Source organism: Elgaria multicarinata, chromosome 8, assembly GCF_023053635.1.
Source record: "Elgaria multicarinata webbii isolate HBS135686 ecotype San Diego chromosome 8, rElgMul1.1.pri, whole genome shotgun sequence".
Lineage (NCBI taxonomy): Eukaryota > Metazoa > Chordata > Lepidosauria > Squamata > Anguidae > Elgaria > Elgaria multicarinata.
The window spans coordinates 52,143,915-52,168,874 of NC_086178.1; the positions used below are offsets into that span (position 1 = coordinate 52,143,915).

Consider the following 24,960-nt stretch of genomic DNA (forward strand, 5'->3'; position numbering starts at 1 on the left):
TGGTGCTGTACAGAGTAAAACAGTAAATAGCAAGACCCTGCCGCATAGGCTTACAATCTAATAAAATCATAGTAAAACAATAAGGGGGGGAAGAGAATGCAAACAGGTACAGGGTAGGGTAAGCAGGCACAGGGTAGGGTAAAACTAACAGTAGAAAGTAACAGTAGAAGTCTGCACAACATCAAGTTTTAAAAGCTTTAGGAAAAAGAAAAGTTTTTAGTTGAGCTTTAAAAGCTGCGGTTGAACTTGTAGTTCTCAAATGTTCTGGAAGAGCGTTCCAGGCGTAAGGGGCAGCAGACGAAAATGGACGAAGCCGAGCAAGGGAAGTAGAGGCCCTTGGGCAGGCGAGAAACATGGCATCAGAGGAGCGAAGAGCACGAGCGGGGCAATAGTGTGAGATGAGAGAGGAGAGATAGGAAGGAGCTAGACCGTGAAAAGCTTTGAAGGTTAACAGGAGAAGTTTATATTGGATTCTGAAGTGAATTGGAAGCCAATGAAGAGATTTCAGAAGCGGAGTAACATGGTCGGAGCGGCGAGCCAAGAAGATGATCTTTGTGGCAGAGTGGTGAACAGAAACCAACGGACTGATGTGAGAAGAAGGAAGGCCAGAGAGAAGAAGGTTGCAGTAGTCCAACCGTGAAATAACCAGTGCATGAACAAGCGTCTTGGCAGAAGAGACAGACAAAAATGATCGAATCCTGGCAATATTATACAGGAAAAATCGACAAGATTTAGCTACTGCCTCAATATGATCAATATTAATCCACACAATCTGATTTTAATGTACTATAAACAAAGCAGAATGATTGAGGTGCTTTATATTACACCATAAGTGCCTATAGAAAATCATTTGGCTGATTTGGTCAGTTGAGTCTTAACTACACATTGGAGGGAAAAGTGGGTGGGAGAAATCCTCCATTGTCAGTGGGAAAATTCGTTCATTACTCGAAATGCAATAGTTGGTTAGAACCTGAGCAAAAAGCTAAATCTAGCCACAAAGTCTCCTCAATTTATTGGCATGTATTAATCTGTTGTTGCTGTTGCTGCTGCTGCTGCTGTCAGTGACATTATTTAGAGATGATGACATGCCGGAGTCTCTGCTGTGGTCTTAACTTTATAGTGTTGTATTACAACCATACCATCATTTATAGGAACAGAATTAACTAGTGACTAGGTTTTTGATGGGGTTAATAAGTATTTTGTCTTCAGGGTTTCTGAAATCGAACTTGTGTGCCATACATGTTCGGTATATCTTTCACGATTCAGTTCTGTTGTGTAAAATAATAGCTAGAGGATAGGATTCTTTGTAGGAATTAATAATATTTAATACACTTACTAAGTGCTGTGCAAGTACTAAAAGAACACAAAAGTTTTTTTCAGATGTTTTATAAAGAGTACAATGGAAAGAGAGATGTCCAGTGTAATTTTCCAGAAGTAATTCTAACTTGTCAAGGAGAAGGGATGAATGTGAGCCATATCTGAAGAAACATTTATTTATTTATTTATTTAAAATATTTCTTGGCTGTGTTTCAGGGCAGGAGCCATCCCAAGGCAGTGTACAACGATAGAATTCATATTTTTGTAAACCGCCCAGAGTGCTTTGGCTATGGGGTGGTATATAAATGCAAATAATAATAATAATAATAATAATAATAATATAAAAACTGATGTAATAAACAGCAAACGGTAAAAAACAAAACGCCCAGGTTGGACACGTTCAGAAACTATGCATCAACAAAATGGCCTGATTAACATCTTTTTAAAATTCCACCTCTCTTCGTTTATGATCTTTATGGTAACAAAACAAATAGGATGAAAATATGTAATTGCATATTTGAAATGTCTACTTAACCATGTTTTTCAAAGGCCATTTTCTGCCCTTCTCTTGTGGCTATTTTTAAGTTCTTTTTGTTTTAAACTGGCTGTTTGTAAACCTTGTAACTATGAGCCTCAAGTGTGTTTTTTTAATGGAAAGGTAGATATAAATATTTTAATAAGTAAATATGTGCCAGTAAATTGCTTACCTTCCCATTTACCAGTGATAGTGTTTGGTCCTTGTTGCTCCATCAACTCAAAATCCTTCTTCCTCTGCATCCCCACAAAATTCCTGTAGTCTTACATTCCGGTATCTTGTGGGTCTTGCTTTCCTGCAAACCACTTTGTTCCACCAAAGGCAGTTGTCTCTATGTCCTTCATGGCCTTTGCTGAGTTGACTGATGAACTTATCTTCTGCATATGTTTCCTCCAAGAGTGGCTTCCACCGCCAGCCTATGTACATCTGTCTCTGCATTCCACATCCATCTACAACTCAAAGTGCTTAGTAATGTATTGTTACAATAATTTCCCCTTAGCAGTCAAGTCTTTTGTATTTGAGAAATAAGGCTCAGATGCCCAGCTGTCATCTGCAGGAATTGTTCAGTTATAAGGGCTGGGAGATTCAACTTTGAACACAAAAGCTTACGATACTACAGTTGTCATTGTTTCATTTTGAAACCACCTATAAGAAAATAGCCAGAAAATGGTTGGGGAAGACAATTGTGATTGAAATTTGAATGATTGTTTGTCCATTTGAGACGCACATCTAGCAAAACATGTGGGATTTTGTCCTCATAGTTTATTAAAGTGCAAATACAAAAGTGGCCCCATAGAGTTCTCTCACCCAAGATTTAGTTAGCCAGAGTAAATAGGCGACTAGATATTGCTGCCTGCTTTTTGATATGCCACAGCCATACTTTCAAGGCTAGAAATTACTTCAACAATAATGGGAAAACTGAGTGCATTTCCTTGCACTCCAATATCACAGAAGTTGGTGATCCAGTACATATGATGTTTTATATAATTTTCATATTTGCTGCTTGTCTTCTAAAATTAGTATAAGTGGAGTCCAGCTGTTAATCGTTTCTCATTTCTGGTAATATTCTTTTAAATGTTGCCGGTAAACTGATACAAAACAGCATAATTTTGATTCATGAACATGAGATTTTTCAAGGTTAAACTAAACATTGCACTAAATGTGTAGTTTGCCTGAGTGTGTCTGTCTTCTCTCTTTTAAAATAGCCACAGGAAGAGCTTTTTAAAAAAATACCCTAACACCTCCTCCCTCAATCTGTGGTCCTAAAAAAACCTGCCCCCTGAATTTGTCATTCATCTTCCCTCCTAAAACAAATCGCAGCTTAGGAAGGTGATTTTCCTTAGGACTGAGGCATGAGGTAAAGGTTAACTCTCTCCCTGCCTTCCTGGTCCTGATCAGCAGCAGCAGCACACACACACACACACACACACACACACACACACACACACACACACACCTGCAGTTTTAAGGGGGGAAATGTTGTCTCTGTTGTCGGTGCCAGATGCCTTTTTAAAATTGCTACCAAAAGCCAGTCAAATTGGAAACGTATAATGAAAAACCAGTTCCAGTCTTAGATCCAAATGAATGAAATTATACCCTAAAATTAGTAAGCTTGCAATTAAGTTATTATAAAGTACAATAAAGAATTATCTCTCTTCTTCTTTATAGTATATTTAAAGAACTGTGGGTTATTCTTTTTTTTTAATAGGGTCCAGACCATCAGACAGTCCTGTTTAACCATGGAGCAGTGCAGAATATTGCTCATCTGTTAACATCTACATCTTATAAAGTAAGGCATCAATATAATCTTTGATCTATAAAATAAGCTACTCTTTTGAAATCTTGATGCAACAGCATTGGTGGAATGAAAGTGTAAGTATAACAGGGGCTTCTGGGAGTTGAAGTACCAAACATCCTGGAAGGGGTATGAAGAGGAACAATGTCTGCAGTGATGGCATCTGCCAGGCCAGCATTATCTCTGTTGTGATGTAAAATGCATAATCAGTAATCACTTGCACATAATGACTGTGTTTGCATGTTTAGGGAAGGGAAATAAGCCATTGTAGCATATTGTCCCACCCTGTAGGAAAATTATGATAATTGCCCTTGCCAGGCACGGTTTGTCATGTTGGAGGATTACAAACCACCCCACAACTCTAGAACAAGCCATGGGTTCTGGGTGGTTTATAACTCACCCCCGCTGCACACCATCTCCAGTTTCGGATGACATGACAAATCATGCCCAGTGAAGGTAATTATGGTAATGATGTGATAATGGATAGCATTAACTCTGTACTTTAATGTGAGGTGACAAAAAGAATCTGAACCTCTACAATGTTAGCAACTGCAGCTAAGATTGTATTTAATTGATCTCCAATATTTGTGCTTAATATTTAGGTAGATGAGGAAAGAGGATTGAAAGCAAATAATAATTGTGTGATGTGTTGGGAGACTGGGCACTAATCCACTCTGTGAATAAGCCATCATGAGTTGGTTGTTGGCTCGCTAACATGACAGAAGATTGGAGCTCTGTGGCTTGCCAAGGCTTGTTTTCCCCCTCAGTCCTCCTGCCAGCTCCCAGCATGCCTTTGCGGAAGAACTCCTTGTTTCCTTGGTGCCTCTTTCAGCACCCTTTCTGCAATTGGTCTGCTGGGGTTGCCTGCTTCTGAGGGAAACTCCCCCACACACATCAGTTTGATAATTGGAATTAATTTTCTGAGCCCTTATGAACGCTGTTACATGTTCCCCCCATCTTTCCGCTCTTTAGCCAAGCATACTGAGGCAGATAGCTAAAAAATACGCAAATTTCATGGCAGAGCAGTAAAACTGAGGGGGAAATTACACAAATTTCATAGCAGCGGACTTTCACATTTGTGCACATGAGCAAGACCACATTTTTAAAAAAAGGGTTGCGAACATATCCCACAACCAAGAAATGGGATAACATGTAGCTAACTCTTGATGTAAGTGTGCCAACGCGAGTTGGATATATGTATGAGTCCAAAAGTTATTTTGTATTGCTTTATATTGATTTTTATTGTATTTGTTTTTATTATTTCACACTGTAAGCCACTATGGGATAATTTTAAGTTGACTCTTTTAATTATCTGCTATGCTGTTTATGTTGATTTGGCCTTTAATTATTTAATTATTGATTGTTGCATTTGAATGTTGTTAGCCAACTTGAGTGCTACTTTGATAAGTGGAAAGGTGGGAGATCAATTATATAAATAATGAATATTGTACTGTATTATTTATTCGAGTTATATACTATCTAAAAATAAATCTCAAAACCGCTATCATGGAACATAGCCGGGTGGACCAATAAATTGGTTTGTTAAGATTTTAGAGATCATTTTCATTACTTTGATTTTGTATGTCTATAAGATACTTGGATAAGTGCACAAGATGATTTTGCGTTGCAGGAAAATATTTCAAATATGCAATCATGTAAGAATTCGAATTTTAAGTATTGCCCTAAGCATTAAACAGGTTGTGTGTAAATAAGGTTCTGGTAGCAAGCATATTATTGCTACTGCTCTTAACACTAAACCTCTTTAATCAAGCAGAGAAGAGGGTAAGAACTCTTTCTGTCCAAATCAAGGTGACAAAAATAAGTTTCAGAGGGATTGAAAAATCACATTGGCTTTAGCAATTATATTCATGCCCCTCTTTGGGAGGTCTGCCTGATACTTGAGAACCATGGATCTAGTCATTTACTTGTTTTCCCCCAAGGATTTACTTTCTCACTGAACATATAACAAAACCAAAACCATGTGATAGCTTTCATTGAATTAAACATAAATGTAAATGCTATGCGTTTGTACAGGTTCGAATGCAGGCTCTGAAATGCTTCGTAGTTCTAGCCTTTGAAAACCCCCAGGTATCAATGACTCTTGTAAATGGTAAGTGGAAAGTTCAGTGGTCAGTATGCAAATTCATAAAGTAATTATAAGTTAATTATTTCCTGAAACTTATTTTCTGTTGTTTTCAGTGTTGGTTGATGGAGAATTATTACCACAGATTTTTGTGAAGATGTTACAAAGGGACAAGCCTATTGAAATGCAGCTCACATCAGCCAAATGGTAATCTTTTCCAGGTTCTAGAAGGAATAATACTTAAATGCTAGATGTTTTTGCTTGATCATATTTTATATTACATTAGTTCACAAGTAATTATGAAGATGCTATACTAAATTCCCAAAATACAAAAACAGAGTTGATATCCTTACAGTCAACCTAAATAATAATTTTGCTACCTACATTAGTGTAAGATATGCCTCTACCATTATATTTATAGCCTCTACATTTTAACAATTGAAAGATGTGTGTTTTATTAGACTAAGATCAATCCTATGGTCCCTGGGAGGGTGTTCCAGAGACCCTAGGATATGGGGGATCCCATGTCCAGAGCTATGACCTGTGTGGGGGCAGGAAAACCCTACTCGGAATCACCCCCAGCTCCTTTTCAGAGGTCAGTGTTATGATCTTGGAAGAGGACTAGGGGAGTGGATGGGGTTGCATATAAAGGAATAAAAAAGACATTTCTATTCAAGCAGGCCTTTGGTGTGTAACCTGGCCTGTTGGGTTGGGCGCTGCTTTTATTCTATTGTGTTTTAATGTACTGTATTTTCTGGCTTATAAGACTACTTTTTAACCCAGGAAAATCTTCTCAAAAGTTGGGGGTCGTCTTATACGCCCAGTATAAGATGACTTTTTAACCCAGGAAAATCTTCTCAAAAGTTGGGGGTTGTCTTATACGCCCAGTTGTCTTATATGCTGGAAAATACGGTATTTGTTTTATTATTGTTTTAATCAAATTTTATTGTTGATTGTAAGCCACTTTGAGTACCATTTGCTTGGTAGAAAGGCAGAATACAAATCAAATCAATAAATAATTGAATGGTGTGTATCAGTTGACAGAGAGGGGGAGAGGAGAGACCAAGAACAATCTATCTAGATGCGTTCAGAAGCCTATCTAGCAAAGACATACTGATGCAGGGTGGGAAAACAAATATCTCCTCCACAGTTCCTCCCACCTTGCTGGAGGCTACTGTCATCCATGAGGCAATCCGACAGGATAGTACCCTAAAACAAGTTAAATTATGTAGTTGTTTGAACTTGATCACACACACTGTGATGTCACTACAGGTAGGGACCATAGTTCAGTGGTGGAGTATATGCTTTACATGCAAAAGGTCCCACATTCAGTGTTTGGCATCTCCAATTAAAACAATCATGGAGCAGGTGATAGGAAAAGCCTCACTTTGCCTGAATCTCTGCTGGCAATCATGGTAGATAATACTGGGTTAGATGGACAAATTTCCTCACCTATTATAATAAAACGACTTCTCATGTTGCACTTCAGTACAACTGTCCTCCCCATAACATATTATTATATGGTCCCATCTGGCTTTTTGTCGGGGGAAATCTAGCAAGTGTCATGAGACTTTTTTCTTCTTCTCACCTTCACAATCTTTCAACTTTCAAGGATTTCACTTTTTCCATTTTGTTTTTAATGGCATTCCTTTAATTAGTTAATCCAGAACAAAACGCTGTAGCAAACCTAAAATATATTTTACACTGCATTCACCCATATTGTTAAAAGAATATAGTTTGCACTAGACCCTCTAATCTCCCATTCTTTTGTCATTATCTGGATATATTAAACTTGGCAGTAAATTAGCGTTTTGATGGTTTCATTGTAGCCTTACTTACATGTGCAGAGCTGGAGCGATCCACACCGATGATACCTGCATTGTGTTAAAGGTAAGTTGTTTAAAATCACTACAGAATTCATAGCAGTTAACCAAACACAAATTCTGTCATGAAGTCTTTCACTGCCCTGATTTGCATGTAAGAACTTCCAGCAAGTCTGCCTGTTCCACTTTACAGCAGAACCCATAATTGGCACCTTCGTTGGTTGTACATTGTGACATGTGAACCTGGAACACTGAGTTATTTAGGAGCTAAACAACCCAGCAGTTAACCCATGATTTGCTGTTGGTTCAACCACTGGGTTGTTTAGCCCCTAAACAACCCAGTGATCCGGGTTTGGAAATCACACTGCACAACCTATGAAGTAGCTGATCGTGGGTTGTGCGCTAAAGCTGAAGAGGTGGTCCCCAACAGCCCAATGGTTTCTAAAACAATGGGTTATTATTACATGTCAACAGCCTCATTGAAACCAGGGTCTCTACTAGGAATTTAGATAGCAGCTAATCAAACTGTCCCTACTTGGTATATATGATTAGCAGTTGCTGACTTCAATTGTAAGTTTATGCACTTCTTTCACTCTGGTATTCTATTGGCCTGTCTTTGTTAAAGGCACAGACTGTAGTAGTAATATGTTGTATGTGAAGAGTCCTTTGGAACTGATTTAGAGGCTGTAGTTCATGCTCAGTATTCAGTACAATGCCTTAGGGGCATGTTGGTCAGAAACGACTGTCATGAAATCAGTAGATATAATGAAAGAGTGGGAAATAATTCCACTGCACAGTTGTCTCATATTTGAGGTGAAGAATCTGTTATCTTTACATCTCAGCAAGTAATCACTCAACTTTTTGTTATGTTACAGCTAGATGTTTTTGACTAGACATTAGCTCTGGGTTCCATTCACTAGATAAATACTATTTTGTATATGTAAACTTAAAGCATTAGATCTTATCTAGTACTTGTCTTGTGAAGACCTGCTGGAGTCCATGTAGAAGGGATGGCTCCTTATTCCATCTAGTCTGGTTTCACTTTGTTTTTCAAAACCACTGAACGGGAAGTGGATTGCTTTATATTCTAAGCTACCAGACTTTGTGCCAGTTAATATAATGGTATTACTGGCAAGAAATGTTTCTTTTTTTTTTGGTATAGCTTTCTTCTATCATAGTACTAAATCAGACTAGAAAATCAATAGCAGTGGTTATGTAAAATTTTGCTTTGTAAAGGCATTTTTGTAGATCATTTGGAAGGTATTTGATTAGGAAATGTCTAGAAAAAGACTTACTCTAAATGACAAATATATCAGAAACTTACAAAAAGATGTGTGAATAAATTACATGAAAAACTAATTATAATGTTTTTACACCACCACCACCCAGACACTACCATGTTTGGCACGGATGTGTAGTAAAGAGAGACTACTGGAGGAGAGAGTGGATGGAGCAGAAACTCTTGCCTATTTGATTGAAGCAGATATTGAGCTACAAAGAATTGCCAGTATTACTGACCACCTTATTGCAATGCTTGCAGACTACTTCAAATATCCTAGTTCAGTGAGTGCTATCACTGATATAAAAAGGGTAGGTTTTTTCAGTAAATTTCATGTTTCTCAAAAGCACATGGAGAAAATGATTAAAGTATACAGTATGTGGGTAACTTGATGAGGACTCAGGTTAATATATTTTTATTGCACACCTTTAGAATTCCAGATCAATCTATTGATGAAATTTTGATGAAACTCTTAACAGAGGCTGAGATCATGGCCATGCTCATTGCCTCTTTGTTCCTCCCTTAATGTGAATGAGCGAACTGTCCTGGAAGTCTTCAGTTACCTGTAGTTTCCCTTTTCATCTGAACTGGGGTATGGCTTTGGAACAAGTTAGGATATGAAGTCATGGTTCGCTATTGATTTAATATCCTAGCTTGTGCCAAAGCAACATTGAGCAGGGTGTTGGACTCGATGGCCTTATAGGCCCCTTCCAACTCTACTATTCTATGATTCCTGATCCAGACAAAATGGGAAATGTAGTTAATTAAAGACAGCCCTTTTTGTTCACTGCTGCCACAAAGGAGGGGGTAAAAGGGCTCCATGCATGCCCACAAGATTTATTCATATCTGGACTTATTAAGCCGAGATATGATTGTTCAAACCAACTTAATGTGGCTTAGGTTACACTTACTAGTGAGGAAATGGCATTTTGCCAAGCTAGTCATCTAAATAGTAGCAAAATACAGAGTGATTGGCTGTTAATTGAATGTATGATTGATTGATTGATTGATTGATTGCAGTTTTATATGGCCCAATAGCCAAAGCTCTCTGGACGGTTTACAAAAATGGTATAATAGTATTCAACATCTTAGTTTTTCATACTGTTTCCAACTACCATTTTGTCTACCTTTCTTATTGCCCTCTGCTTTGGACTGCTCAGGTTCTAACTTTGATAGTCAATACTTGCTTTATTGGCAGCTTGTACAGCATTAGGTGGGCAGCTGGGGGCCACACCAGTGTGCATCCACTCTCACTTATCCATGTGCGTGTGCACACACACAACACACACACACACCCAGATCCAGATTCCTGGGAGGAGGGAGAGATTTATTTATTTATTTAAAATTAAAAATACATAGTAACCACAACACATCAACTCAATACCCTACAATAATTACCAATAAGGAACAAAAAAACCACTACTCAATCTAATAATAATAATAACAACAACAACAATAAAAATTATAATAATAAGTGTAACCCACCCCCTGGGACCATTATTCTCCATTCCAAAATTGTAACACATCTTGTGACGGTTTACACCCTTTCCCTTTTCCTACTACAAATTTAACAAATGGGTTGGAGGGAGAGAGGTTTTAACCTTTCCCTTCTCCCAGCAGTTTTGATCCCAAGAAGCTGGGATAGAGGTGAGGTTAAAGCCTCCCCCGCTTCAGCGTTGCTGCCCATGATTGCTGGGAGATCAGAGAGGCTTTACCATCACTCTCTTCCCAATGATAGTGCTGAGAAAGAAGGTGCATAGGGATAACTCTCCTCATGCACTTCCTTTTCCAGCATGGACAGATTCTGCTGGGAAGTGGCCATGTGAGGAGAGTCATCAAATCCCCTGTGGAGGTGGCAACGTTGGGGGGGGGGCTGGGCAACTGTAGCAGGACACTCAGGTTCCCTCGGGGTGGTATCCGGCCTCTGGGACTCATGTTGCCCAGCACTGGTTTATAAGGTCCTGTCTCATATCACCAAACTGAACAAACGTGGATTACTCTGTGAGGCAAGACACAGAATTCAGTGTCAGTGGCATTTGCCATTAATGTTGAAAGTTAGCTGGTGCAAATGCAACTCTGATAGGTGCCAAACAGGTGATAGTGGAATGTGTGTAAAAAGTATATTGCCTAAAGACAGCTGTATCACTTATTTTCTGTTTGTTTCCATCTACTTGGAGCTCCGAGTAGGTACTGTTATGCCAACAGCTCAGGGAGTTTGCAATTTAAGAATAATCTAAATCTGTTTTTTAATAGCTTGATCATGACTTAAAGCATGCTCATGAGCTGCGCCAGGCTGCATTCAAGCTCTATGCTGCACTTGGAGCGAATGATGAAGATATACGAAAGAAGGTGAGCCTAAGAATGAGGTGTTTTCCAATACCAGATGCTCACAATCAGGAAGCAACATTTTCCTGGAATATGCAATGTTAGAGCAGTTATCACTGGCCAGCTGGATTAGTACAATAAGTAGTAAAATCTCTCCACCCTCAAACTCCATTGTGTGTCCTTATCAAGAGCCTTAGGTCTCTGAGATACAGGACAGCGAGGCTTCCTAACCCTGGACTTGTTTGAGTTGATGTTTTGCTGAAGTTCCTTTCCCTTTTTGGTCAGTCAGACTCTGGAAGTGTTGATATTCAGAAGGTTTTGCAAGAAATCCTTTAGATTAGATAGTTTTTGCCAGTGAATAGAGAGTATATCATTCCTATTTGAAGTTTCTGTAGAAACTTCAGTAATTTCAAGAGCTACTGCTCTCAGCAACTAAAAGCCATTGGTGTGTATGTTTTGCTTGTCATTATTTATAATCAAATACTGTGTATAGGAGCATATGACACTTGAACGACATTTAATGTGTGCATGCACAAAAGAATAGCAATAAATGAGCTATATAGGGAAGGTGTTTCATTTTCCTAGTTATAAAACATTATGGTTTGAGTGTCTAGGATATATATCGCTTACACAAGTAGGTAAGTGATCTTGAGAATATTTGTTAGGATGCTATGCTATTTTTACTTTTTCGGGGTATAATGTGATTCATAATAAAAGGTGATGGTTATATTTCTAAGAATGTGAAAATATGTATATTAAAATGTAAATATGGGCCACTAATGTCATAACAGACATTTTCTCTAGTTAACATTTTTAAATGGTGTTTGTAGAAATAAACATGCTACATGCAATGGTCTGTTTTTGGGATTGAACTATTGTACAACTATTCCAGTACTACTCTACTGTTCTAGCAACTTTCTTGATTTTATAAATTTTCCCCTCAGATAATTGAAACTGAAAATATGATGGATCGGATTGTGAATGGCTTGTCTGAGTCTAGCATCAAGGTGCGCTTAGCTGCAGTCAGGTATGAATTTATCTAGTGTGAATAGCTTTACATCTAGTGTGCTTAAACTAACTGTTTTGCACTTCATTAGCTAGGTCGACTGTGACTTTAAAACACATGAGGATTGTAGATCTTCTTCAGCAGTGACTATGAACTGAGGCCTAAATGTTCAGATCATTCTCTATTAGCTTTGCATTAAAATTACTTTTTTCTGCAAAAAAAAAATCTGAAAAGCTATTGCTAAGAAATAGAAGTACCTTGTGGCTCATATTTCATTTTTCTTTGCAGATGTTTGCACAGTTTGTCACGATCTGTGCAGCAGCTCCGAACAAGTTTCCAAGACCATGCTGTATGGAAACCCTTAATGAAGGTAAACAAATTTCCATGAGACTTCAAGATGAATTCTGTATAAATTGTGGTGGCTTTTTAATCAGTTTTTTGCCCTTCAAAATGTTGCGTGTTTTGTCTTTGAAGTTATGTTACTATATGAATCATATATAGACCAATGTTCAAAGGTGGTGGTGGTGGGGATGCCTTTGGTTTACTTTTTGGCATTGTTGACTGTTTTAATATGCTAAAGGCATGACTGCAGCTCCCTTCTCCTGGCTCAATTCACAAAGTTTTCTAGGAAATGATGAACTCTGTTCTCATCCTTTATATGTAAACGAATGGAACATTAACTTACTATTTAGGTTGCAATCCTATGGCTTAGATTCCCTGCGGGGCTCTTGCTGGCAGGACAGGAGGAGTGACCAAAGCTTTTTTTTTTTTTGCCTCTCCATCCTCCTTTGCTGTATTTTGCTCTGAGCTTGACTAGTTAATATATGTTGCAAGAGATGGTGGCTGTGAGTCTTGGATCCAGTTGATCCATGACCTCTCCTCTCTCTGCTCTGTCCACCAGCGTGGCCCCCTCCCTCTCCTTCCTCTTCCCGAAGTTGGAGCTCATAGGGCACTATCCAACAGGGCACAACCGCTAACATAAATTACATGGCGCTGGTGTAAACTAGTGTGACACCAATACTGTAATTTTCCTCAGGAAATCTGTGTGCCAGCTGCTGCTGTTGGCCTTGTGCTAGAGCTTGCGCTAGTGCAATATAATTTACGTTAATGGTTGTGCCCCGTTGCATACTGCTCTTAATGTTGAAATTGTAATAATTGCATTTTCATGTGTTTTTTGTAAATCATTCTTTGAGGGTAGTATGAAATCTGGAGCAAAATTCTTTGAAAGGCACAATCATATCAATGTTTATGCATGATTGGCTGGTAAATGCTGAGAGTTGTAGGGCTTTTTTTCCAGTAGGATTGCACCCTTAATTAACTCAACTCACCAGAAATAATTTCCACTGTGGCTGCTTCTCCACCACACCTATTCATCTGAATCCACACATAATGTGAGCCTCTTGTACGATATTATTTATTTATTAATTATTTATCATATTTATACCCCGCTCCTCAGCCAAAAAAGGCTCTCGGAGCGGCTTACACTTAGCAAAAAAGAAAGTCCTTGCCCTCAGGCTTACAGTCTAATAAAGACATGACACATTCATGTCTTTATTAGAGTTCAGGAGGGAAGACGTAAAGGGAGAGAGAAATTAAGTGGACTGGGAAAAAGGGCTGATGGGATTGTCCTGCTCCCAAAGGAGGGGAGTCCAACTAGAGCAAGCCCCGATGTTTCCTCGGCCTGCTCCTGTCCCCTCGGTCTTTCTTCTTCCCCACAGGGCCAAGATGGCAGTTTGCCCTGTGGGGGTGGGGGAAGAGTCCAACAGGAGCAGGCCCCGATGTTTCCTCGGCCTGCTCCTGTCCCCTCGGTTTTTCTTCTTCCCCGTTATTCATAAACCTTGATCATATTCTAGGCAAAGTCTAGGCAAATTAAGAGTGGTTATGATAGGGAAGCAACTACACAAATTTATCTGTTTGGCATGATCATCTGAACACTGATACTGGACACAAAAATGGTAGAAACATAATCTCCTAGAAAATGTTCAAAATATGTGAGCTGCTGTCAAACCATTTACCTGTGTTGTGTAAAAGCCTTAAAACTAGCCAACCATGTTTGAATGAAAAGATCTCCCCTGTGATGACTTCAGCTCTTCATCTGAATTCATCCAGAATGTTACCTTGCTAAGGGCTAAAATAGCATATATTAGGAGAAAGGTATAACCCTAACCCTAACCCATGGTCTCCCTAGGTAATTGATTCCATTGTTGTACTGCTCTTACAGTCAGGAAGTTTTTCCATATGGAATCTGGCTTTCTGTAACTTGTGCCCATTCTTCCATGTCCTGCACTCTGGAATGATCAAGAAGAGATCCTGGTTCTCCTCTGTGTGACAACTTTTCAAGTATTTGAAGAGTGCTATCATGTCTCCCCCAGCCTTCTCTTCTCCAGGCTAAACATGCCCAGTTCTTGCAGTCTCTCCTCATGGGGCTTTGTTTCCAGACCCCTGATCATCCTTGTTGCCCTCCTCTGAACATGCTCCAGCTTGTCTGCATCTTTCTTAAAGTGAGGTCTTGTCTGCTGCCATGAGAAAAAGTTGTTGTTGTTGTTTTGATGGAATTGACACTTAAAAGAAGGGTTGTATTCTCTTCCTTCTTCCCTTGCTGTGCTCAGACAACTAGGATGTCACCTAGGGCTCTATTCTTGGGATGGAAAATATAGTATCCATGGAATTGACTGCAATCACAAACTAAAACAAAAGTATTATTTTTTCTCCTTCTCCTTAGGTCTTACAGAATGCTCCAGATGAAATCTTAGTGGTAGCATCTTCCACTCTATGCAATCTTCTCTTAGAATTTTCTCCAAGCAAAGAGGTTGGTTGGTCTTTTTTAACCAGAAAAGTGCATTTGTCATTCTTCTTGTAATCTAAAATGTGTACCATGTGATTTAATATGCAGTAGGATGATGTGGGCCATATCCTGCCTCTGGTCCCTCCAAGCGCTCTAATTTCATAACTGTAACAGTAGTCTTCTCCCCCCCCCCCCCTTTATACGCCATAATCCGAGCTCCCTGAATCCAAAACTGGAAGCAATTCTACTCCACCCCCAAATAGACCACAAACTCACTCTAGGCAAAATGTTCCGTCAAGTAAAGACAGTCCACATTTATCAAGCCGTTCACCACATTAAATAATTCTGCTAGATAGTATTTAGCAAGTGGTTTAGCATCAATTTAATACTATGTTCTAGTTTCTGTCCTCCTGCTTCAGCTGCATTCATATCCCATCCAGTCTTATATACCAATGGCTGCAATGTTTACAAGGAGTACTTTATCAGAGCCCAAGATTAGCATGTCAATGTCCAAGAATAGTCTGCTCTTGCTGAACCAGAAGACCAATAACTAGAGCAAATATATGGGTCACTATATATTTCTCCCAGATAGTTCTATAACCCAGTTGGATATATAAATCTCCAAGGAAGCAAAAGGTGCACTAACAAACAGATAAGTTATCTTCAGAGTAAAAATTATGTTCATATTTTTCAAACTCTTTTCTATGGCTGTGAAAGGTCAGCTTCAAAATAATTATGGCCTTTGGGCTGTGACAGCTGTATATTCTACCCTTCTATGGTTTATAAAATTCTAGAGCTATAGAATACATTAAGAATGAAATAACCACATATTTTAATGTTTTGCCGTATCTGTTTTTAATGTAACTGTTTATTTTTTTAATTCCTATCCCACTGTTCTTATTACAAAAAAACAACCTCAAACAAAAAAAATGTGAAATATGATTTTAGCAATGTAATTTTATTATAACTACAAATAGTAAAAACAAGCACAGCGCAGAAGAGCAAAAATATGCAAACATATCATAAAATAAAAACAGTAGATCACAAGGTGTAAGTCGGGTGGGGAACGGTTCTGGCCGCGGGTGCCAAATTGCCTCCTGGGGAACCCCCCAAGAGCCAGAAGTTAGAAGATTGGTCCTACCTCTTTCACCTCAAAGCCCCATCCTACGACATCATCTATCTATCCCTTCCTTTATGCAGAGAAACATGGAGCAATCTCTTCTACGTGGCGCACACAAAGAGAGGGTTTCATGTGCGCTGGGCAGGGCCTGAGTCAGAAGGTGGTAGGTCAGATGGGGAACCTCTGCAGCCAGCTATTCCTCATCCCTGGTATAGCTGAACCCAGTGCAAGAGTGGAGAAAAAAGCAATGGAAGCATCCTTAAAAATCTAAGAGTTAACTTGCCATCTAAAAATATTCAGTGTTGGGACTTAACAGGCCTCTTTATGGTGGACATTGTACACAGGGTCTGCACCGTAAGCATAGAAACTCTTTATTAAATGGCTGCCATCTTGTGACTAGTAGAGGAAACGAATTTCAAGCCTCATTTCTAATGAAAATTAGTCTACATAGGCAAATAGGATAATTTAACAGCCAAATCTGTGTTGGGGAGCTATTTTAGATTTTCATCAGCGTTATCAATGAAGCTTTTAAGGTATTTAGATTTCATATTTCTTATGTGTTAAAGCACACCTGTAGGAAGCTTAAGCAAATTATAAACCAGTATGTATTTGTTTTATGCTCTAAGCACCTTAAATAATTAAACACTTCTTGGTAAATGTATAACTGAAATTTCAAAACTGATGTTCTTTTGTTTTTATGTTTTTGTTCTGCACAGCCTATTTTAGAATCAGGAGCCATAGAACTTCTCTGTAGTTTAACGCAGAGTGACAATCTTGCCTTGCGAGTAAACGGAGTTTGGGCTTTAATGGTAAGAATGAGTGTAAATCAGTGTTTCGTGTACACACTGCCCCCTTTCCCCAAGATAGTACTGCAGTAACATTGAAAACATGATGATCCGTAGGGAAATCTAAAATCTATTGAGTTTTCTAGGATGTGAAAAAAATGCTTCCTTTCTCCTAAGAAATGTTCTTTGTGTTAATTTATTTCATTTCTATACCTTTCAATGGTCAAAGCTCTCTGGGCAGTTCTCAAAAATTAAAACTGAAAGTACAGCATAGAACAATATAAAATATAAACACTTAAAGCTAAAATATAAAAGTACAACCAGAATAAAACCTAGCAGCAATACAAAGATTTAAAATACAGATTTAGAACAGAGCTAAAAGATTTGTAATTATTGCAATTACAATGTTTGTGTACAGCAGATGCTGACTGTGTGTCTTTTTGTGAAAAACATTGGGATCACTAAATATGAAATTACATTATCTGTCTTTTTAGAATATGGCATTTCAAGCAGAACAAAAGATCAAAGCGGACATTTTACGAGGTTTGAGTACAGAGCAATTATTCCAGTTACTCTCTGATTCTGATGTAAATGTACTAATGAAGACTTTGGGACTACTTAGAAACCTTTTGTCTACTCGTCCTGTAAGTAAAATAATGATTCAGTATTTTTAAAGAGTTCTGAAAATGAGTTTTTATAGCTAGATCCTATAAACTGCTGCAGTTTGTATGATTGCATACTAGGCTCCTGACCCTGGAATGATCCCACAGTATTAATAATCAACACTCCTTGAGCTGTTGTTTGCCCAGTCTATAGTACAAAGAGAGAGATGGAAATGACAAGAGTAGGGTTCTCTCTGAACCGGTAAATCATATCCCTTGAGCCTTGTGGAATGAGAGCTTACCCAGTAGAGAGCCAAAACCAGAGAGATGTATGTTTCTTGCCAGATGTGGAAAGTTGTGGATCAAGCTTAATACAAACATACAGTCTCTGACCAGGAATTGTTGTGTCATGCAAACCCAGCCGGTGAGGGTTATTTAAGGGCTAACTCTACAACAGACCTGTCTTAATTGTAATGTTAAGTATCTGGTAGAAATTGTGAAATATCCTTAAGACACAATCCTATGCATGTTTAGACAGAAAAAAGGCCTAGAACTCCCAACATGCCCCAGTCAGCGTGGGATATACTTGGAGTTGTAGGCCTTTTTTCTGTCTAAACATACATAGGATTGCACCCTTAGAATGCCAAACAAATACCATAAATGATCAACAGGAACATGTTCTTAATAGGCATCCCAAATTACGCCTGTGGATATTGCTTTGTTGGGTTTTGTTTGTTATTGTTATTGAAAGGAATCTTTTCAATAGAGTAGGGGACTTCGAGATGAGCCACCTCTGATGTCTGCGGTATAAGAAATAAGCTCCTAACAAAAAAAAATTAAAAATTGTTTAGGTAAATGAGCTGTCCTATAGCTCATTTAAAAATGCAAAAGTATCCCAGAGTCATAAGGCAATCTGACCTTGAGAGCAATTCCTTCTGATAAGAAATATTAGTTCTCATTAAATGTTGAGCAAATCCCCCAATTTATTGGCTTAGTTCAGATGCAACACCAAACCAACATTTGGTGCGATGGGAAATGAGTTTTGTTCTTGTATACATCCCCTCCTCTTCAATGATTTGAAGCTGTTTCCAAATCTACTTTGAAAGGCAAATGCTAATTATAGATTGCCATTTTGGATATAACTAACCACTGTCCGATTAAATCAGGAGGTGATTAGTTAAATTGCAGGGAAGAGAAATGCTCAAGTACAGGGTTTGTTTCTCTATTGCCAAAACATGGTTTGGTGTTACATCTGAACCAACTGATTATCTGAGATTCACCAAAGGAAAACTCGGTTTTAAAACATTAGTCCATCCCACTGTATATCCCATATGTTTTGGCCATTTCTCACATAGTTTAAGGATATGGAAGACCTTCCAAAGCATCATGTTAAAAGTCAACATAGAGTAAGTACACTTAACTTATGAAGCTCAGTTTTAAAATATATATATGGCATCTATTATATGCAGTATCTCCAGAATCTAAGTGATCTGATGGCCAGAAATACTCCTATCCTCAACGAAAATGTGATTTAGATTTTATAGTCCTTTTTAAAATCACATCCTTTTTTAACCTAAAGGACTCACCTGCTAGTATACGTAAATCTCCCGGATGTATTTGTTAGAACACAATTGTATTCTCTCTTTGATGCAGTTCTGTGTAATGAGCCCACTTTTTTAAAATGCTACCTCATTTTTGGAGGGGTTTCCCATTCCTGTGATTTGTTAAAGAACTTGAATGTACTTTACATGAATTCTTTTTGAAGATAGGTTTTTTCAACAAAACAAATAATTTACTGCCTTTTGGGATGCTATTCTAATCCCAGAATAAAAGCCTGGGGATCCTTGCTCTTATGATCAACCAAGGCACACAGAAATCCACCTCGTTCCCTACCTGCTGCCATTCAGTAATTCAGAGTCTAGGTGCTCTATGTCTTCAGCTCCACAGAGAGGCAGACTTTTCTCTGCTTTTTAATTCCATCTGATTATATCAGACAGCTTGTTGATCTCTTAAATATAGCTATCCCTAGAAACTCATCCATAGTGATCCTTAGGGTTAGAGATGTGAAGGCCCAGGAAAAACACACACAGAAAACTAGGAGGGAAACGGTTATCCCCCCTCCGCCCCGCCAGTGTTTTTTCCCCCCCAACGGCTGTTTTTGTTTATTTCTGAAAAATGTTTAAAAAATTCAAAATAATGAAGCCATGATTGAAAACATTTTTTAGATTCCCAGCATAGGATTTTTCCCCCTATTCCATTCCTTATTAAAATTATTGGTCTAATGTATCTTTTACTGATAGACATTTAGGATGCTCCAAGTCATGCTCAGTTTCCCAACATGTGATTACAGTCACCGTATCATAGTATGGTAGAAAATGTGCATTCTTGACAGTTTTGTTTTGTTTTATAGAGTCCTGTGTTTCTGGGACTGTTCTGGTTAGATGGTGTAACAGTTAATTAATGCAGTCCTAATTAAAAACCCACATTGGAAGGAAACACTGTAGTTTATCCTGCTACTGCCACCAGATGTAACAGAACAGCAAGGGAGTTATCCCACATGTTTCGTTTCTTTTTTTAAAAAAAATATCTTTGAGGATTGGGTCTATGGAACTCACAGCCACAGGTTTTAATAGTTCCCAGTTAAACCTCACCACTAGGGAATGCTGCCTCAGCTGTAAAATCTTTAACTACTGACACTAGAATAAACCTTTTCTATTTAAAAGAAACCCAGTAACCTACCTCCTGTGTTATAAGAATGGGACTGACACCGCCTCTTGAGACAACCTTTCAAAATGAACAACAACAACAATAAGATTAACATAAATTATTTACAAATGATAATAAGATTCACTCTTCAAATTAGAGGTTGACAATGCTTAAAGTTTCTTAATTAAATATGGTTGTTTATCCATTCCTAATTCAGACCAGATTTCCTTAAACTCCACCTCACAAACAAGAACAGGTCTAGCAATTTCCCTAAACTTCCTTACAAATAGGAACAGATGTTGTACATCAGTCTGCCTCTGCCTCCAGTTCTTCCTGCTTCCTCTGGATTTTAGGATGATTCATATATTTCAGGGACTACTTGCTGAAGTACACTTTGGTCAAATAAGAACCTAAAAGATTTGATATAACTTGGTTTGCTATATAACTTGGTTTGCTCCTAAAATTATCATGTTTGGTATAATAAATTTAAAGTTATTTATTACATTTATATCCTGCCTTTTTCCTCCTTAAGGAACCCAAGGCAGCGTACATAATCCTCCTCTCCATGTTATCCTCACAACAACAATCCTGTGAGGATGGTTGGGCTGACTCTCAGCCCAAGTCACCCAGTGAGCTTCTATGGCTGAGTGGGGACTAGAACCCAGGTCTCTTGACTCCCAGTCCAACACTCTAGCCACTACACCACACTGAATAAAATTACAGCTTATTCAGACAATAATTACAAATTTAGTAACTGAATTAATTTTTTAAAGGTTTTAATTTTAATGGTAATTTTATGAACAAATCAAGTTATACTCCATATATTTTGTGTTCCTAAAGCAGCCTTCTCCAACCTAGTGCCTTCCAGATGTTTTGGACCACAGCTTCCAGCATTCCAAGCCATTGACCATGCTTACAGGGGCTGATGGAAGTTGAAGTCCAATGTATCTGGAGGGCACTAGATCGGAGAAGGTTCTCTTAAAGCAACAAAGTGATTTTAGATCTGTAAAGAGTCGTAAAAATAAATATTGAATATTTTCCCATTTCCCCCAAAATTTCATCCCCCACAGAACCCCCCAGAAAAAAATGTTTTCCCCCCATGGCGTCAAAATTTCCAGAAATTTCATCATACCTACCTGTGGGTTTAAAGGGAAGTTACAATCTTCGTTTAATGATGCATCTCTTACTTATGTAGGGTCCAGTCATATTCCTGCTGATGTTTATAGATAGTGACATATTTTTAGCCTTAGATTTTTCTGTAACTAAGTGATAAACAGGTATGTTTACGTTGTTGGGCTTTATAATATTTGAGATGCTTTGGAAAATAGGAATTCGCTAAAAGGAACTCCTTTGTGAATCTTAGTCTTTTAAATGAATTGTTAATAATAATGTTTGAAAATTTTGGCAGCATATAGATCAAATAATAAGTACTCATGGGAAACAAATCATGCAAGCAGTGACCCTCATTTTGGAAGGAGAGCACAACATAGAAGTCAAAGAACAGGTATTGTACACTAATATGTCAAATTCCCCACTCGTACAAAATAATAACATCCAAAACAAGCACATTGCCCTCATAGTGCCAGGGAAAATGTCAGGCAGCAGAGAGCAGTGAACAAGTACAAGCCCTGAGCTGACCAGAGCAGGAAGTTTGAATTGCTAAAGAGCAGCAAGTAGCGTGCTGCTTGTTTCCCTTTAGCCTAGCAAAAGCCCCTGTAGTGGTTTCAGGGCTGAAGGGTGTGTGTGTGTGTGTGTGTGTGTGTGTGAGAGAGAGAGAGAGAGAGAGAGTGCATTCATTCTTCACTTTCATGTCCTTTAGGCCCAAACCCATCCAAGTGCTGAAGCATCTTGGACTGGGCGATTAATGCAGTAAACTGTGTTCATCATCTGAGCCGTAGGCAAACCCTTATGATAGCCATAAGAGCCAAACAAGATGGGGAGCATTTGGTCCTCAACCAATCATGGGGACTGGGCTACGGGACTCTGAGTAAGTGGAATCTCAGAACTCTCAGGACATGGTAGCCTTCTCTCCAATATCCCCTCACCCAATGGGTGAGGATCATGGGGAAAGGTGAAAAATTCACCTCCTTTCTATGCCCTTCTCCCACAAATTCTTTGTGGGTTATTTGGTTTCTAGTCAGTTTTTATGCAGGGTACTGATGCTCTGACCACTTGAAATTCTCATTCCCCCCCCCTTTCCCCATTTGCTAAATTTTGTTCCCAGAATTAAATTTTGTGCCTTGTATGATATTGTTGCAGAATACACTTGGCCCTGAGTGTGAGCTATATTATTTGCTTTACATCCCACGTTTTAATTGGTTGTCTTTATTACCACCAACTGTGGTCTTTGACTAGACCAGTCACTTGTACTGGTGTATGCCATGTCTTAGACAAAACTGTACAATACTCTTTTTAAGAATCTTTCAGGCCTAGAAATTAGATTGTGGTGTTGTGCTACCGATTGTTCAATCTTTGAATTTATGTCCATGTCCCTACTGCAACATATCCCCCTGAAGAGATACTTCCATTCTAACTTCTGCATGACTTCAGGTGTTCATAGTTTCATTCTCTTACATTGTATTGCTTATAAATAAAGCAGGGTGAGATCGTTGCCCTGGAGGCAAGCAAGCTAGGATACTTTGAGAACATTGTGTGGCCTCAATCAAGCAATTGTTGAAACTGTCAGGAAATTATAACATTCAGAGACAGACTGTTCTTTCTATGCCGTATATTGCTAAACCCCTTCTCCTTTTCTCCAGACGTTATGTATACTTGCCAACATAGCAGATGGAACAACAGCAAAAGAACTCATTATGACGAATGATGATATCTTGCAAAAAATAAAGTATTACATGGTATGTAATTTATTGTATTCATTTTTATACAGTTCATATAAATAACCCTTGGGGAAGGGGCCATTGCTTACTAGCAATGGACATACTTTGCATGCCGAAGGTCACAGGTTCAATTAAAAGGATCTCTGGAGGTAGGTGCTCTGCCTGAGATCCTAGAGAGGTGTTGCTAGTTTGAGTACGCAGTTCTGTGTAGATGGGCCAGTGGCCTGACACCGTATCAGGTAGTTTCATATATTCAATAAAAATAAAGGTTTTCTACCTTGGGTAGAAAGCTCAACAGACAACATCGAAATCAGAACAGGCTAAAGTAAAAGTATGTATATCTAGAAATACAACAAAATGTTAATATAAATACTAATGTGACCTCAGAATAGTTGTTTTAAATGGATATTGCTGTTTTATGCTTTTGATGGTTTTAAATTTCTGTATACTTTGTTTTTAATGTTCACTGTTTTTAACTTTTTTAAACTGCCCAGAGAGCTTCAGCTATGGGGCAATATATAAATGTAATAAATAAACAAAATCTCTCTCAAAACTAAAATGATTGATTAGTAGTAAAAAAAAATGTCCATCAATAAATGACATGCATAGGCTGTGCATAGTCACAATGCTAATTTCCAAATCCAAGACTGTACAAGTACACAATACCACTGCTGATCTCATTGCTTGGAGGGTGATAATTTTGAGAGCAACAACCATGCAGTTCAAAGCGGTTAAAAATCAAATGTTTTAAAATGCATATGTCTAAACGGCTTCTTGTTCATATACAGAGCCACTCGAATGCAAAACTTCAGCTGGCTGCCATGTTTTGTGTATCTAACCTTATTTGGAATGAAGAAGAAGGTAAGAAGATGCAAAACGTGTGCATTGTCGATAAAGTGTGTTTCAAATGCTCTATATTTCTTTTAGAGGCATGGGGGGCTTGTGAAACTCTCAATTTAAGGAAGTGGGAAACATCTGCTTGATTCTTTATAAGAGGAAATAAAGGCGAGCTATTCAGCATGTAGAATACATTTTCAGCGTGGGGACCTTTAGATTGAGAGAAAAGTGACATTAACGGACCTTATGATTTCTTTGGCCCCAAAGGGAAGATATGCGTAAAAGCATGCTGGCTGTGAAAACAAATAAACAAAATGAGAAGAGTGTGGGTTTGGCATTACCATTGACTTCCAGTGTGTAAAACATGAATGATGGAGACGTGTTGTCAGTTCCTAAATTATGGCTAAGATTTGTAAAGGCATAGAGTATGTATGTCAAGAAGTTGAGTCAGGGGCCTGATAACTCTGACCTTAGAACATGGAAATGCTGCATAAAAGTCAATCATATTTGTATCACTGCCCACACATGCTGCACAGAAGGAGAGACTTGGGCCATTTCCACACCTGCCTTTCCCCCCGGGAAATACGATGACACACAGGGGTTCCTGGGAGCAGGCAGGGACGATCCCTCCATTTTCCTGGGATAATCCTTAGGTGTAGAAAAGGCCTTGATTTGCAGCAGTGCTAACAGAATGCTTTCTGGCATGGGCCCTCTCACGATGCGAAAAGCGAAACAAGCTCTGGTGTTGGTAAAAATTCTTAACTTTAATATAAAACATTTTCTTCAGTACGCTCTACATGTTTCGGATATAAAATCCTTCCTCAGGAGCTACAAATACAAGTTAAATACAAAATAAGAACCAATGAAAAGCAACACCCATGCCTATGAGTCATTAAATGTGCTTTTATACAATTAATAACATTGTACGTTTGTGTGTGGGTATGTTTGGTAGTCACAATATATAATGTTATTGATTGTGTAAAAGCATGTTTAATGTCTCATAGGCATGGGTGTTTTTTTCATTAGTTCTTATTTTGTATTTATCTTGTATTTGTAGCTTCTGAGGAAGGATTTTATATCCAAAACGCATAGAGCATTTTACCAATGCCAGTTGGTCTCATTTTT

At 38.4% G+C, this 24,960-nt stretch overlaps 1 protein-coding gene across 4 annotated transcripts in view; it reads left to right on the forward strand.

Moving 5' to 3' along the window:
* The window catches only part of ARMC8 (armadillo repeat containing 8), a 70,898-nt gene that overhangs the window by 40,395 nt on the left and 5,543 nt on the right, over nucleotides 1–24,960 (forward strand). For all 4 annotated transcript variants that reach the window (XM_063132358.1, XM_063132356.1, XM_063132357.1 and 1 more), the window contains 14 exons: nucleotides 3,561–3,641; nucleotides 5,682–5,757; nucleotides 5,847–5,937; nucleotides 7,560–7,620; nucleotides 8,943–9,143; nucleotides 11,086–11,181; nucleotides 12,102–12,184; nucleotides 12,452–12,533; nucleotides 14,886–14,972; nucleotides 16,785–16,877; nucleotides 17,348–17,497; nucleotides 21,570–21,665; nucleotides 22,921–23,016; nucleotides 23,787–23,859. In XM_063132358.1, coding sequence (XP_062988428.1) covers nucleotides 3,561–3,641; nucleotides 5,682–5,757; nucleotides 5,847–5,937; nucleotides 7,560–7,620; nucleotides 8,943–9,143; nucleotides 11,086–11,181; nucleotides 12,102–12,184; nucleotides 12,452–12,533; nucleotides 14,886–14,972; nucleotides 16,785–16,877; nucleotides 17,348–17,497; nucleotides 21,570–21,665; nucleotides 22,921–23,016; nucleotides 23,787–23,859 — 1,366 coding nt within the window. The remainder of the gene's footprint in view (nucleotides 1–3,560; nucleotides 3,642–5,681; nucleotides 5,758–5,846; nucleotides 5,938–7,559; nucleotides 7,621–8,942; nucleotides 9,144–11,085; nucleotides 11,182–12,101; nucleotides 12,185–12,451; nucleotides 12,534–14,885; nucleotides 14,973–16,784; nucleotides 16,878–17,347; nucleotides 17,498–21,569; nucleotides 21,666–22,920; nucleotides 23,017–23,786; nucleotides 23,860–24,960) is intronic.